The 12599-nt window shown below is 46.9% G+C and overlaps 1 protein-coding gene across 8 annotated transcripts in view; it reads left to right on the forward strand.

Moving 5' to 3' along the window:
• The window catches only part of Mocs1 (molybdenum cofactor synthesis 1), a 28342-nt gene that overhangs the window by 240 nt on the left and 15503 nt on the right, over window positions 1-12599 (forward strand). For 3 of the 8 annotated variants that reach the window (XM_046450736.2, XM_046450737.2, XM_046450743.2), the window contains exons 2-3: window positions 5727-5853; window positions 7304-7471. In XM_046450736.2, coding sequence (XP_046306692.1) covers window positions 5727-5853; window positions 7304-7471 — 295 coding nt within the window. Of the gene's footprint in view, window positions 1-26; window positions 254-1452; window positions 1561-1957; window positions 2041-5726; window positions 5854-6619; window positions 6811-7303; window positions 7472-12599 lie in introns of those variants that run through there. The other 5 variants (XM_058581412.1, XM_058581413.1, XM_046450741.2 and 2 more) reach the window with 5 other exon arrangements.

A 12599-nucleotide genomic window follows, 5' to 3' on the forward strand; every position in this document is an offset into this window, starting at 1 on the left:
CATTTCACCCCTTCCCTAGAGAAGCACCAGATCTGTACTCCGAGCCCCTTCTGGGACCCTCTTGGCGTTCAGGCAGGCAGCGAATGTGTTCCCCAGATGGGCTGCTTGGGCTCACCTGCTAGCCCAGCAGGAGCGGCTCCTTGGAGGCTCGCTTCAGAACCCCCGTCCCAGACCTGTTACCCGCTTCCAGGACTCAGTTTGCAGAAAATAGGGGCCGCCAAGGAATGGGACTTTGCATCTTGTGAGGTGTTTTGTAAGTACTCCTCAGCCCCGTCTCACTTTTTTACCTTTTCTCTCGTTATGCCCTGAGTGGAGGGTGTCTGTGTGTGATAAGGTGTTCCTGTGATAACAGCTTCATCATAATGTGACACTAAAAATGTCACCAACAGTCAGTTATTACTTTGTAATCGCAGGGCTTTGTGCTGTGTCCTTTTGCTTGCTCTTTCTGCCTCATCTTTGTTTCCCTTGGGAGGGTTCAGCCTCATTCTAGAGGTTACAGAGCAGGACGTGGCTTTTTCCGGGTTAAGGATTTCTGCCTCTCTTTAGGATTTGGGGTAGGAGCCCTCCATCCTTGACAGTGCCCCACAGAGCCTTTCATGTCCTAACAAGTTCTAAGTTTATTGTTGTTTTGGTCATGTGATTAGAGAAAAATTTGCGCAGCATCTTTTTACATTTGGTAAACATCTTTTCTAGATTAATCTACTTCTTTTCTAGTCTTCCAGGACAGAGCATGTCCTGGGATTCTTTGGATCACTCAATCATTGACCTCTCCATCTTTCTCAATGAGAGGGTGGGCTTGTGTCCAGAGCACTTGCTTTCCCTAAATCTCAGCCGCTCTAGGATCCTAAGATAAGCATTGCTTTTGGAAATAGAAAAAATTTAGTATCCTTGAACTTTGCTTTCCCATCTCTTCCTCAGTGAAGTTCAGAGATGACTGCGATATCTTTAAAGAATTCAAAAAGGGAAGTTTCCTTACCCTTCCCCCTTATTTTGTACTTTTCATGAGAGGGCCTATGCTAGGTGACTTAATAATACATGGTCTCCTTTAGTCCTCACAATAAATAGAATCAGGTGGGTAGGACCTGTATTTTCAGGTGAAGTGGTTCAGCTATATCATCCCTCAGGTTACTGTAAAGCAAGGGAGAAAGAACTTTATGTGGATCCTGGGGAGAGGAGCTGTGCTACTCTTTGTTTACCCTGCAAGGGCAGATTGGATGTAGCAGGAAGAACAGAGATAGGCTCTGGGGCAGGGTTTGAATCCTGCCCCTTATTAGAAGTTTGAGTTTCAGCAAGTTACTTCTCAGAACCTCTGTTTTCTCACAGCATCTGTGCCATATAGGATGTTAACAGTTAATATATTCTAACATATATACTTAGCACCTCCATGTGCCAGACTTTCCTCTGTGTTACATAAGCATTTGTGCTAATTATTATCCTTGCTATCCTTGGCAGGCGCTGTCCTATCAGTTTCTCCCCAGTCTCCCAGACATGCAGGATGGTCCTATCAGCTGAACAATCACATCTGATTTCTGAATACTGGGAACTCCTCTGCCTTTCTAGGTATTTCCCTATGGCACTTGACACACAGCTGTGTGGGCAGGGGCATCAGCAGATGTATTTGACTTCTTGAAATGCAAGTAGAGAGTATGGGAATAGCAGGCTGAGCACTGGACAGGGAGTCCTACTGTCATTCTCCATCTGCCTCCAATTTCACCTGGTTGTGGGACTGTCACTTTTCCTTGCTTCATGTCTACAAATTCAGAAGGTTGGACTAGCTCATGCAGTAGGAGAGGGTACAGAAATCCATCTTCAAGAGAATCTCAGAGGTGTGATGAGATATATATATCTGATGAACTCATCCACAGAGCTTTCCAGTTGATAAGAGCAGGGGTGGGGGCATCTGGAACCCCTGTCCCACCTTCCCTTTCAGTGGAGTCCCTTTCCCCACCCCTCACAGGGATCTGTTTTGGAAGAGCCAGAATGAAAAGTCACTGGGCATTGTTTGTGTCCGGATGTGGCCATGAGAGGGAGAAGTGAGAAGTAAGTGGGAATTGGCTGTGAAGACAGTGGAAGGGGGAATTCTTGGCTGGGTCTGAAGACAGGTTGAACAGCTTCCACAGGTACAAAAGGGTCATGGTGGTGTCTAGGTAAGTGGGGACCTGCCACAGTGATTGGGGTGGCCCACACAACCCTCTCTGCAGGATTTAGTGCAGCCCAGGTTTACCCCTCTTTCTTCTGAAGCTCCAGGTACTTTGTGTCCTCTTACTGAATAGATTAATTTTGAGGAATCCGTGGTAATACATCATCCCAATAGCAGGTAAATTGGGACCATTGATAAATTAGTTTGGCATGTGTTTTTTTTCTCTTAAGTAACCCTGCTATTCTATCTAGATTCTAGAGCTATTGGGTAGCTGGCCTTTACCTTTCCAGCCAAATGCCCTTAAGGGTGAAGTTCTTCCCTTAACTGCCTTGGTAATACCCTTTCCCACCTCCTGTACCCCAGTGAGTATGGGATATATAAGAGATAAACAGTAGCATATGGAAGGCTGCCTAGAGCCTGGTTAGTAGCACTAGTATCAGTGGTCTTAGAGGAACTTGGACCCCCTATGTCCTTCTTTGGGTAATGTGGTGGCAGATCTGAAAGTCAGTCGCAAGCCATGTGCCATTAGTAGAGTTGGACACATACATCTGATGTAGGAGTTAAGAAAGTGACAGTGATTACTTATGTGTCAGGAACTCCTCCAACTGAATAGAATAATAGGATTAAGAGTAGAATAACAGGATTATTATCTCCACTTTCTAGAGGAAGAAACTTAAAAGTTCAGAGAACTCAGGACACCTGCTCAACAGCAAGTTGAGGTTTATAATCCAGGTTTACCTATCTCATGAATCATGACTACCACCCTCAAACTAGAATGGCACCTGATCCTGGTGTCACTACACCCATGGTGAACCCTGGCTGCATTCTCAATTGAGTAAGAATCTTTGGGGTGGGGCTCTGTCCTTAGGACTTCTAGAAGCTCTTCAGGTGACTTTGATGTGCAGCCAAGATTGAGAACCTTGTATTAGGTTAAGCTGTTTTTATAGCAGAGACCAGCCCAGAAGCAGTGTAAGTGGATTTTCCATACGCCACCTTTCTCATTCCATTAGATAGGCCTTGACACGACGGTTCAACACTTGGTACCAACGTACTTTGCTCCATGCGGGAGATATGAAATCCTGTGAGAGGGCTTCCTGCAGGGGAAGCTGCCTGCTCCAGGTTGGGGCCCTGGGAATGTGGGCAGCCTGGAGCTTTCCACTTCCTTGACATGCCCCAGCCAGTCCTGAGTGAGTGAGGCCCCTGTCCGCCCAATAATCCCCTCTGAATCCTGGATGACTTTGGTGTGGATATTTTTTTTTTCCCTCCAGAAGATTTAAGGAAAAGAGAAAAAGAATGAGAGAAGGCAAGTAGGACCTGCAGTGTGGGAGGAGAGGCAGGATGGAGGGCCTGAGAGCACTCCCCACCGCTCCCTGCTCCTCCAGTTCTCTGGTTTCTGCCAAGTCATGCTCCTTGGTCCTCTCACCTGCTCGATTCCCAGATTTATTTTGGCGGCTCCTTCACCCAGCCACTCCCCACCTTCTGTTAGAGTAAGCAAAACATCTTGGCAGGTGAGGAGGTAGAGAGCCTGTGGTGATCAACATGATTACATTGCAAATAGCTGTTGAGGGGAAAGGGATGCAGCTCTGCCATAAACCTGGGTCCCTCTGATACCGCTGGTTATCGGTGACGAGTTCTGCTCCCTCACATGTGGAAGTTTGAATATTAGAGAAGCACGCCAAGGCAAGCATATAAAGCAGGGTTCATTTAAAAAGGGTAACATAGACTTCTCCCAGGAGGGAGTGGGGGGCCATAGCTGGTATCCTGGTATCCCAAGAATCAAGGTGTCCTGCCTTTTTTAAATATGTCCTAGACTTCCTTTGTCCTCCTGCTCTCTTATTTCTGTTCTTCCTGCCTAGTGACTAGGCCCAGGAGATGCTCAGTGGGATGGTGGGACATCCAAAAAGTGAGAAGTAGATGGATTGGGGCAGGGAGGGGGGGGCAGTTCCTGGGACAGGTTACCTTAGCAACAGGTCAAAGCAGGGTCAGGTTATCTTGATAGGGTAGAGGAAGACTCTGAAGGCATTTCAGTCCCTCAGGGGGCAGTTTCCAACTTCCTGAACTCAAATTGGCCTCTTTGACCCCATCTGACTTGATTTCCTATCTATACTGATTGCCTCTTTTAATTCTGGATTCACCTCCTTGTCTCATCTCCTGGACTTTAATGGTCAGTGGGATTTTAGATGATAGTGCAACCCCTGACTTTTCTAAGGGAAGTGACTTAGAATCATAGCAGCCTGCAGTTTAGAGAAGTGAAAGTTGCTTGCTCCCTATGGGACTGTGAGCAGGGTTTCTCCAAGGAGAAACCCTTGGAGGGGTAGTTAGTAGTGAGGAAAGTTTTTTGGGCCCAGAAAAATCATGACCCCACCTACCCATTCTCACACTCACGCCCCTTCTATCTTTGATTGAATTAATGACTCCTAAACCTGGCTCACTTTGGAATCTCCTGGAAAGATCACAAAGATCTGGATTCAGATGGAATCCAGTGGAACTTTTTTCTTGTACTCCCCAAATGATTTTAATGTGCAGCCAGGGCTGAGGTGACTTATCAGTTTCTTCCTCCTAGGTATAGCACACAGCTACCCTGGACTTCTAGAAGGCCAGAGGCCTTCCGCTCTTAAGTGGCAAGATCATGATGATCCTGGTTATTAAGTTACCGGCTTCTTTACTTCTAGCAAGACAACCTTGACCTATAACCTTGTTCTTATTTGACAGTGGGAAAGCAGACCAGGAAAAATCAAGAAATTTTTTATATCTGGTCACTCCTGGCCCAGAAATCAAGGTTCTTGCCCCCAGCCCAGAGCTCTGTCCATAGACCTCACAGATAGGTGCCAGGGTCGTGATTCTTTGTCCTAGAGGTTAGTCATTGTCCTACCTACTGGAATTAGAAGAAAGAACATAGAATGAGAAGTCCTGAATTTGAATCCTGATTCTGCTAGTGTGTACTTGGACTCCATCCTCGCCTTGGTTATAATGACCCCTTATGGGTGGGTGTGGGAATTGGACAGAGAACATTCTTTGGGAACCTTAAGATTGGCAAGTGTTACCACCAGGAGCAGTGATCTCACTGCTGTTCGGATTGTCATTCTCTGGGCTCTGGAAAGGGGAGAGGGCTGAGCAGGAGACAAATCAGACTAGCTGTAGAACAAGCAGGGTTGGCTCCCTTTCTCTCCCCAGAACTGGTTTGGGCCTTGTTTGGAGCCTGCAGCAATCTCCTCCCTGTTGGCCCCACACAATATGTGCTAATCCTTCCTTCTGGCACTAGGTAGAACAAAGAATAAGGACTGAAAGAATCCCTACCCACCCTTGACTCCACTTGCTGCCCAACCAGAATTCCCTATCCTCAGCCAAGTGTCTAGGAGAAGGGTCCTTCCCTCCAGTCTGTTTCCTAGTCTCTCAATCAGAGGGACAATCCCAACTCCCCTGAAGTTGCAGGGCCCAGATAAATAGTTTAGAAGTGCTATCCACATGTAAGAGGTGGGGGAGGGGCTGTTCACCTTGGGCCCTTGAGTTCACCCCAGGTGGGTCTCCTCCTGCCTCCCCTATCCTGGAAGTCTGTCCCATGATTCCCCCTGCCCTGTCCTTGCAGGACCTGTCTAGGCGGAAGCCATTCCTGAAGGAGCATGTGGCCCCTTTCTCCACCTTCCTCACAGACAACTTCGGCCGGCAACACAACTACCTGCGGATCTCCCTCACCGAGAAGTGCAACCTCCGATGTGAGTCTCCATCCTGAGCCCTCTCTGGGCTCACTCTGGGCTGTTGTCCCTTTCCTGAAGTGGCTTCTGAAATCTCCCCATGACCAGAAAGCCACTTTGGTCCTCTGATGTTGGTCTTCCAACTTCCTCACCCACCTGCCTTGCTGGCCAAGCCAGGCAGGCTTTGAGGGCCTAGAGAGGTCAAGGCTGAGTTTCAGGATTCTGGAAGGTCAGTCCTACTGAGATTATATTTGAGAACAGTACTGTGATTGGGTCCCGGACCTCTCAGTCTTCAGTCCTCCTTCCTCCTGTTTCCCTTCCATTTCTAAAAGTCCAGGACATGGCCAGGGGCGGGGTGGTTGACATTATAAAGGGTGATATATATATATATATAGCAGCGCCTGAGGTCAACACTGTCAGCCATGAGATGTCCCAATCACCCCAAACCATGCTGACACACAGAGCATTCATAATTCCCTGCAGGGAGCATTCTAGGTGAGTGACCCCTGCTATGGGGACTTCCAGAGTTGAGTCTTTCTTTCCCTCCTCCCTTCTTTCTTTGCCCCTTACTCCTCCTTCTCCCTTTCCCCCTTACTCCTCCTTCTCCCTTTCCCTTCTCTCCTCCCCTTCTTTCCTTCCCTCCCTCCTACTCTATCTCATAATAAGAAATATATTTGCTTCATGGGTCAATAAACACACACACACACACATACACGAATTTGGTAAATGTTTAACCAAACATACTACATGTGCTGCATTCTTATATTTTTTAACCTATTCTTCCCAGTCTCTGGAATCCACATCTGGACCCAACATGCTGCTTGACTTTGTGATAACATCTTGACCCAACCCTTAAAAAAGCTGCACTCTAGGAAGTGGTGCCCAGAAATGGTGCTCCTTCTGTTCTGCAGCTCACCTGTTTACCCCTTCTGCTACCTCACCCTGGACAAGGAGCACCTCAGTTTTCCAGCCTGTGAAGTGAGACTCATAACCTGTAATAGATAGGGTGGATTTGAGGGCACTTGTGTCTACAGAGGACAGTGGCTTTCACCAGACCAGAGAGGAATACTCTCACTCATGACATGCCCAAAGAGAAGTGACTGCCACAACTAGGTAGGGGAGGAGAACGAATAACACCAGCAGAAGTGGGCCCAGGGTCCTAACCCTTCTAGGCAGACCCTACCCCAGGCTGAGGGACCAGCGTTCCTGTGCCCCCAGCCAGTTAATTTGGTTAAACCCTTACTTTCAGCTCCCCACAGAGGGATGGTCAGGCCAGGTTGCGGGGCCCAGTAAGATGAGAAGAGGGAGGCAGGGATTTATAGGACTTCTGACTTGGTGAGATCTCTCCCCAGTGTCTAGACAGGGTTTAGGGGAACTGTTGACCTAATGGGAAGCTGGGGAGCAGGGACATCCTGGGCCTGCCTGCCGGCCATACCTATTTCCTACCACCTCATCCCCTTCCTTCCCTCAGGCCAATACTGCATGCCTGAAGAGGGTGTCCCCTTAACCCCCAAGGCTGACCTGCTGACTACAGAGGAGATCCTGACCCTTGCCCGGCTTTTTGTGAAAGAAGGTGTTGATAAGATCCGGCTCACAGGTGGAGAGCCTCTCATCCGACCAGATGTGGTGGACATTGTGGGTGAGTTGGACAAATGTCATCACCATCTCGCATCTCCTGCCTCCTCCAGCTGAACTCAGATGTTAACCTTAATATTGGCAGTTGTCATTCATTTGGACATTTGGACATTATGTTCACTTGGTCCTATAAGGAGTGCTATTTATTATTCCTTTTTTGATGAGAAAAGGAGTCATGGAGAGATTCAGCTTGTCCAGGGTCACAAAGCTGCTCAATCCAAATCCCAGTGGCTTGCTGTCACATTGAGACCAAAGTCCTCCCCAGTCAGCCCACATGACTGATGTCCATGACCTCTTGTCTGCCTCTCTGCCTCCTCCCTCCTCTCCAGACACACAGCCAGGTTTTCATGCTCACTGTTCCCTTCCAGGGGAGCTTGGGGCTCACTGCTTGACCTCCTTTAGGTCTCTGCTCAAATTTCAGCTCCTCAGCAAAGCTTTCCTTGACCATTCTGTCTAAAGTACATCCCACCCATACACCCAGTCACTCCTCCTCCCAGAAATTGGCAAGCGGCAGCCCAGGGGCCAAATTTGGTTCACCACATGTTTTTTATATGACTTACAAACTGGGAATGGTTTTTATATTTCTAAATGGTGGTGGTGGGGAATCAAAAGAATAACAGTTTAACAGTTTCTACCACATGAAATTCATATGAAATCCTAAGTTTGTCCATTAATAGTTTTATTGGAACATAGCCATGCCCAATTATTTCCATATTGCAACTACTCAATTCTGCAAAAGCAGCCATGGGCAATAAAGACTGTGTTGCAAAACTGGCCAGACAGGCTGAAAATGTCTATTATTTGGATTTTCACAGAAAAAAGTATGGCAATCCTTGCTCTCTCCCCCTTACTCTAGTTTAATTTTCTTTGTAACATTTATTTCATCCTGGATTATTTGTCCGCATGTTTGTTTTTTTTTAGTGGTCTAGCTCTTCCTTTACCATGGACGCTCAGGTTGCAGGGCAGGGTTTGTTCCCAGCTCCTAAACTGGGCCTGAGGTGTACTTTGGTGCTCACTGTTGAACGAATGCAGGGTGGGTGAAAGCCCATTCTCTGGAGTAAGACATCCTTCTGTTTGAATCTCAGCTATGACTCTTACTGACAGTGTATCTTTAGGCAACTTTTAAGATTCATCCTAAGCCTTGAGGCCTTGAGGGTACAATCTTACAGGGTTGACCTGAGGAGGGAGTGAGAAGGAGTGACCAGCACTCAGCTGGTGCTCTACAGGCCTCTCACTTTGTGCTGCTTTGAATCCCCAAGACAGGCAGAGAGAGACCTTCGTTCATGTTGTTATGAATAATGGAATCAAAGGAAAATAAGGTTCCATGTTTTGGGTGCTGCCTCCTTCCCAGCTGCTCTGGATGGGATCTCCTCAGCACTGCCTCATTCACGGGTTCGGTAGATGTTCTGGTGAGAACCTCCTCAAAGGCCTGGTACCGTGTGGGAGCGTGAAGACGTGGGAGCCGAGCTGCAGGCCTCGCTGCTGCGCAGCCCACGGCAGGAGGCAGCTGCTGGAGTGGCTTGCTGGCCATGTGCTGAGGCTCACCTAGCGAAGGCCAGGTGCTGTGGGAGTACCAAGGAGGAGCCCAGGGCCAGGGCCCTCTGAAAACCCTCAGTCCCCACAGGTCACTCAACCTGGGCTCCTGCTAGCATTCCTGTGCAGCTGCAGGTCCTCAGAACTGAAAGACTTCCTGGATTCCAGGAAAAGGGCTGTAGCCGCCTGGTTGCCAAGTCCAGCCCCCTCATTTAGGCCACTTCCTTGGTCCCCTGCCACAGCGTGGGTTCCACCTTCAAACCCAGTGCTCCATGCCAGGCCTGTGGAGGAGCCAAGGGAAGAAGGATGACTGGCTGGTCAGCATGGTGTGGGGACTCTGAGCTGTCCATGGAAGGCGGCCATCAGCTTGCACAGTGAGAAGAGCAGGAGCCAGGGAGCTTGGCAGCCCTAGTTCCCAGTTCCACCACTCCTTGCTCCCATGAATTTCTTCATGTTCTTCCCCTTCCCTTCCTCAGCCTCCTCGTCAACTTTAAGGACCTTTCCCTTTCCTGCTGTGATGTGCTGACAGGCACCCATGGACAGGTTAGGACAAGGACCTGCCTACTGTGACCTGCTCCTGAGGATTTCCCTCTTCCCCACTTCCTCCCTCCTCCAGTGCTTCAAAGTATGGCAGCTTCCCTGCTTTGACCTCCTGTGGAGCGCTTTCTGTCCTCCCCTGGCCCCTCTGGTCTTCCCCAGAGGGGCTTCCTCACAGCAAAACCTCCTTAAGGGCAGGGCAGGTAGGTGCTCCTGGGGAGTGAGGACTGGGCTGGGGTTAGGAAGTAGAAGCCCAGCCTGTGGAAGGATGTTCATTAACATACATTTGTCTCCACCTTCCCAGGTGGCAAAGTGGAAGGATGGTGGCAGCTCACAGGTTTCAGTGGAGCTTGAGGTCCTGTTCACTCCTGCCCAAGCTCTCCCCACCTGAGTGCGGCAGGGCTCTCCCCACCCTTGGGTCTGCACCACGCAGCTCTCTGGCACCCTCTGTCTGCCGTCCCTGTGACACTCACAGCCACCCTCTTCCCTGAGCCTTTTTCCACTCTGCCTCTGCACACATTCCTCTGCCCCTTCCTTTCAGTTCAGGTGGGTGTGAAGTCCTGTCGTCCACTAGAACTGTCCTAGATGATGGGAAGGTCTTCGTGGTCTGCTATGGTAGCCACTAGGCACAGTAGCTCTCAAGCACTTAACTTGTGACTAATGTGGCTGTGAAACTCGTTTTATTACCTTCTCGGTATGAACAGCCTCATGACTAGCAGCTGCCATGTTGGAGAGTGAAAGTTAGGGACTCCCCAAAAGAAACAAGGGAGAGGAAACCAGGTACGCACGTGCGTGATGGTGTTGAGGGGTTTGCAAAGCCTTGTACGTGTGGTGACTTCAGAATGGCTTGTCACTGTCAGTGCTGCAGTCTCCACTTTTTCTTCTCTCTCCCCTTCTGTCTTTGTCTTCCGTTTCTTCTTTCCTTCCCCCCTCACTCCTTCCCTCTTGCTTATAGAGAAGAGGCAGATCTCACACCTTAAAGCCCAGGAGAGCCTACTGCAATGGGCAGCCCCTGCAGACTTTGAGAAGTGTGATGTTTTTTCTTTTATTTTTGATGGAGTCCACTTGTGTAGAAATCTATTAAATAAACTCCTTGGTTCTTGAGGTATTTTCATCACTAGTCTATATGTGACTTGATTTCCTTTACTCTCATTTGTCTTAATAATGTTATCAGTTCCTAAGGAAACTCACTCTCTGACCAATCTTTTTTCTTAAGAGTAAGAACACTGGTAACAACTTCTAACCACCTTTGTGCCCTTCCTGATCCTGTCCCCTTTCCCCCCACTACCACCTGAGGCAAACACTCATAAACTGTGTTTATCTTTCCCTTGGTTTTACAAAATCAGCTGTAGTGTTTTTGAACTTCATAAATGTGCTGTACGTAAACATACAGCATTTCAGGGCTACGGTTTTGATGTCAGTGAAATTCATGCGTGGTATCCAGAGTCATCCTTTCCCTGTTCTCTGTGAGCTACTGTTCTATTATATGACTATGATGTATGTTTTAGTGAGCATTTGAGTTGGTTACCGGTTTTTGGGTTTGTAAATAGTGCTATTTTGAACACTGTTATTCTCACATTTCCTGTATGGTTTCTCTAGGAGCAGAATTGCTGGCTCATAGAACATGTGAATATTTGACTTTGGAAAACAACTTGGCATTGCTTTATGAAGTAGTTGTCCCTCTGTATTCTCACCAACAATACAGATTCTGCTCAGCAGCTTCTTTAACGCTTGTGGTACTATTCTTGATTTTTGCCAATTAAATGTGTAAAATCATGTTTCACTATGGTCTCGATTTATATTCTCATGTTAGAAATGAGGTCCAGTATCTCTTCACATGTTAACTAGCCATGTGTATTTCTGTGTAATACCTGATCATGCTTTTTCACATTTTTCTACTTGGTTATTTGTCCTTTCACATTGATTTGGTAAAGGTTATTTGTATATATTGCAAATATCTTCTCCCAGTTTGCAAAAATAAGCTCTACTTTGAATAATGATACTTTTGAACAGTAGCAGATATTAAGTAATTAAGCGTTTTCTTATTAATTAACATCTAACCCAAGGTCAAATGAACTGTTCTTTTTCTGCTTAAAAAAAATTAAAGTTTTGCATTAAAATTCTTAGTTCATCTATGGATGATTTTTAGGAGTCCAATTTAATATTTTTCCATACAGATGGCCACTTTTTCTAGTTCCTTGTATTGCACAGTCCCCATTTCCTCCCATAAATTTGTCATATAGGTATTGATCTGTTTCATGTTGTACTATGTTCTATTTATTGCTCAGTTTTTGTCTTCATGCCAGTATTGCACTATCTTAATCATTCTAGCTTCAGAATATATCCATTATTGAGTAGGGCAATTCCTTTTTATTTTTCAACAGTGCTTTAGCTGTGTTAAGCTTTGGCCATTTAAATTTTAGGATCAGTTTATCAAGTAACATGGATAAACCTCCTGGGGTCTTAATTGCATTGAATTGGGAAGAATTAACATCAGTTTTGCTCATAGCCCCTAGAGCTATCTTCCTCCTTTGTCCTGCTCTTTGCTCAGGGATCACATTGTGTAGGGTCTCTTGTCTTTTGGCCCCTTCTCCTATTCTGTGCTGGGTTTTCCCCTGTATCTTTGGCCCTAGGCATGGTAATGGATCCCTGGTGTCACTAGTCCGAGTACCATACTGTGCGTTGTTGGGTCCTTGCATCCTGCTCATACCTTTATAAGCAGCTTTTATCGTAGTCTAATTTAGCCATCTGAGGTGAACTCAATTTTATGCTGGGATCCTGACAGGGTCATTAAAAAAACCAAAACAACAACAACAACAACAACAAAAAAAATCTGATTTTTTTTTTTTTTTCTGGTACATTTCTTTGTTACCCAACTCTTCCATCGAGAAATTAAACAGAGGCTGTTTAATTTTTTTAATTTTCCTATGCTAACAACTGTATAATCTGTAACTAAAAGCTGGGTCTTTTCTTTTTGATCCAATATGCCTTTAATTTTCTTGTTCTATCACCATATCCAGGACCTCAGGTGTGCAGTGTTGGATAATTAGTGGTGATAAGAG

The sequence above is a fragment of the Marmota monax genome, unplaced genomic scaffold (assembly GCF_021218885.2).
Source record: "Marmota monax isolate L192 unplaced genomic scaffold, Marmota_monax_Labrador192_F-V1.1 WCK01_AAM20220418_F8-fsc00127, whole genome shotgun sequence".
NCBI classification, from domain to species: Eukaryota; Metazoa; Chordata; class Mammalia; order Rodentia; family Sciuridae; genus Marmota; species Marmota monax.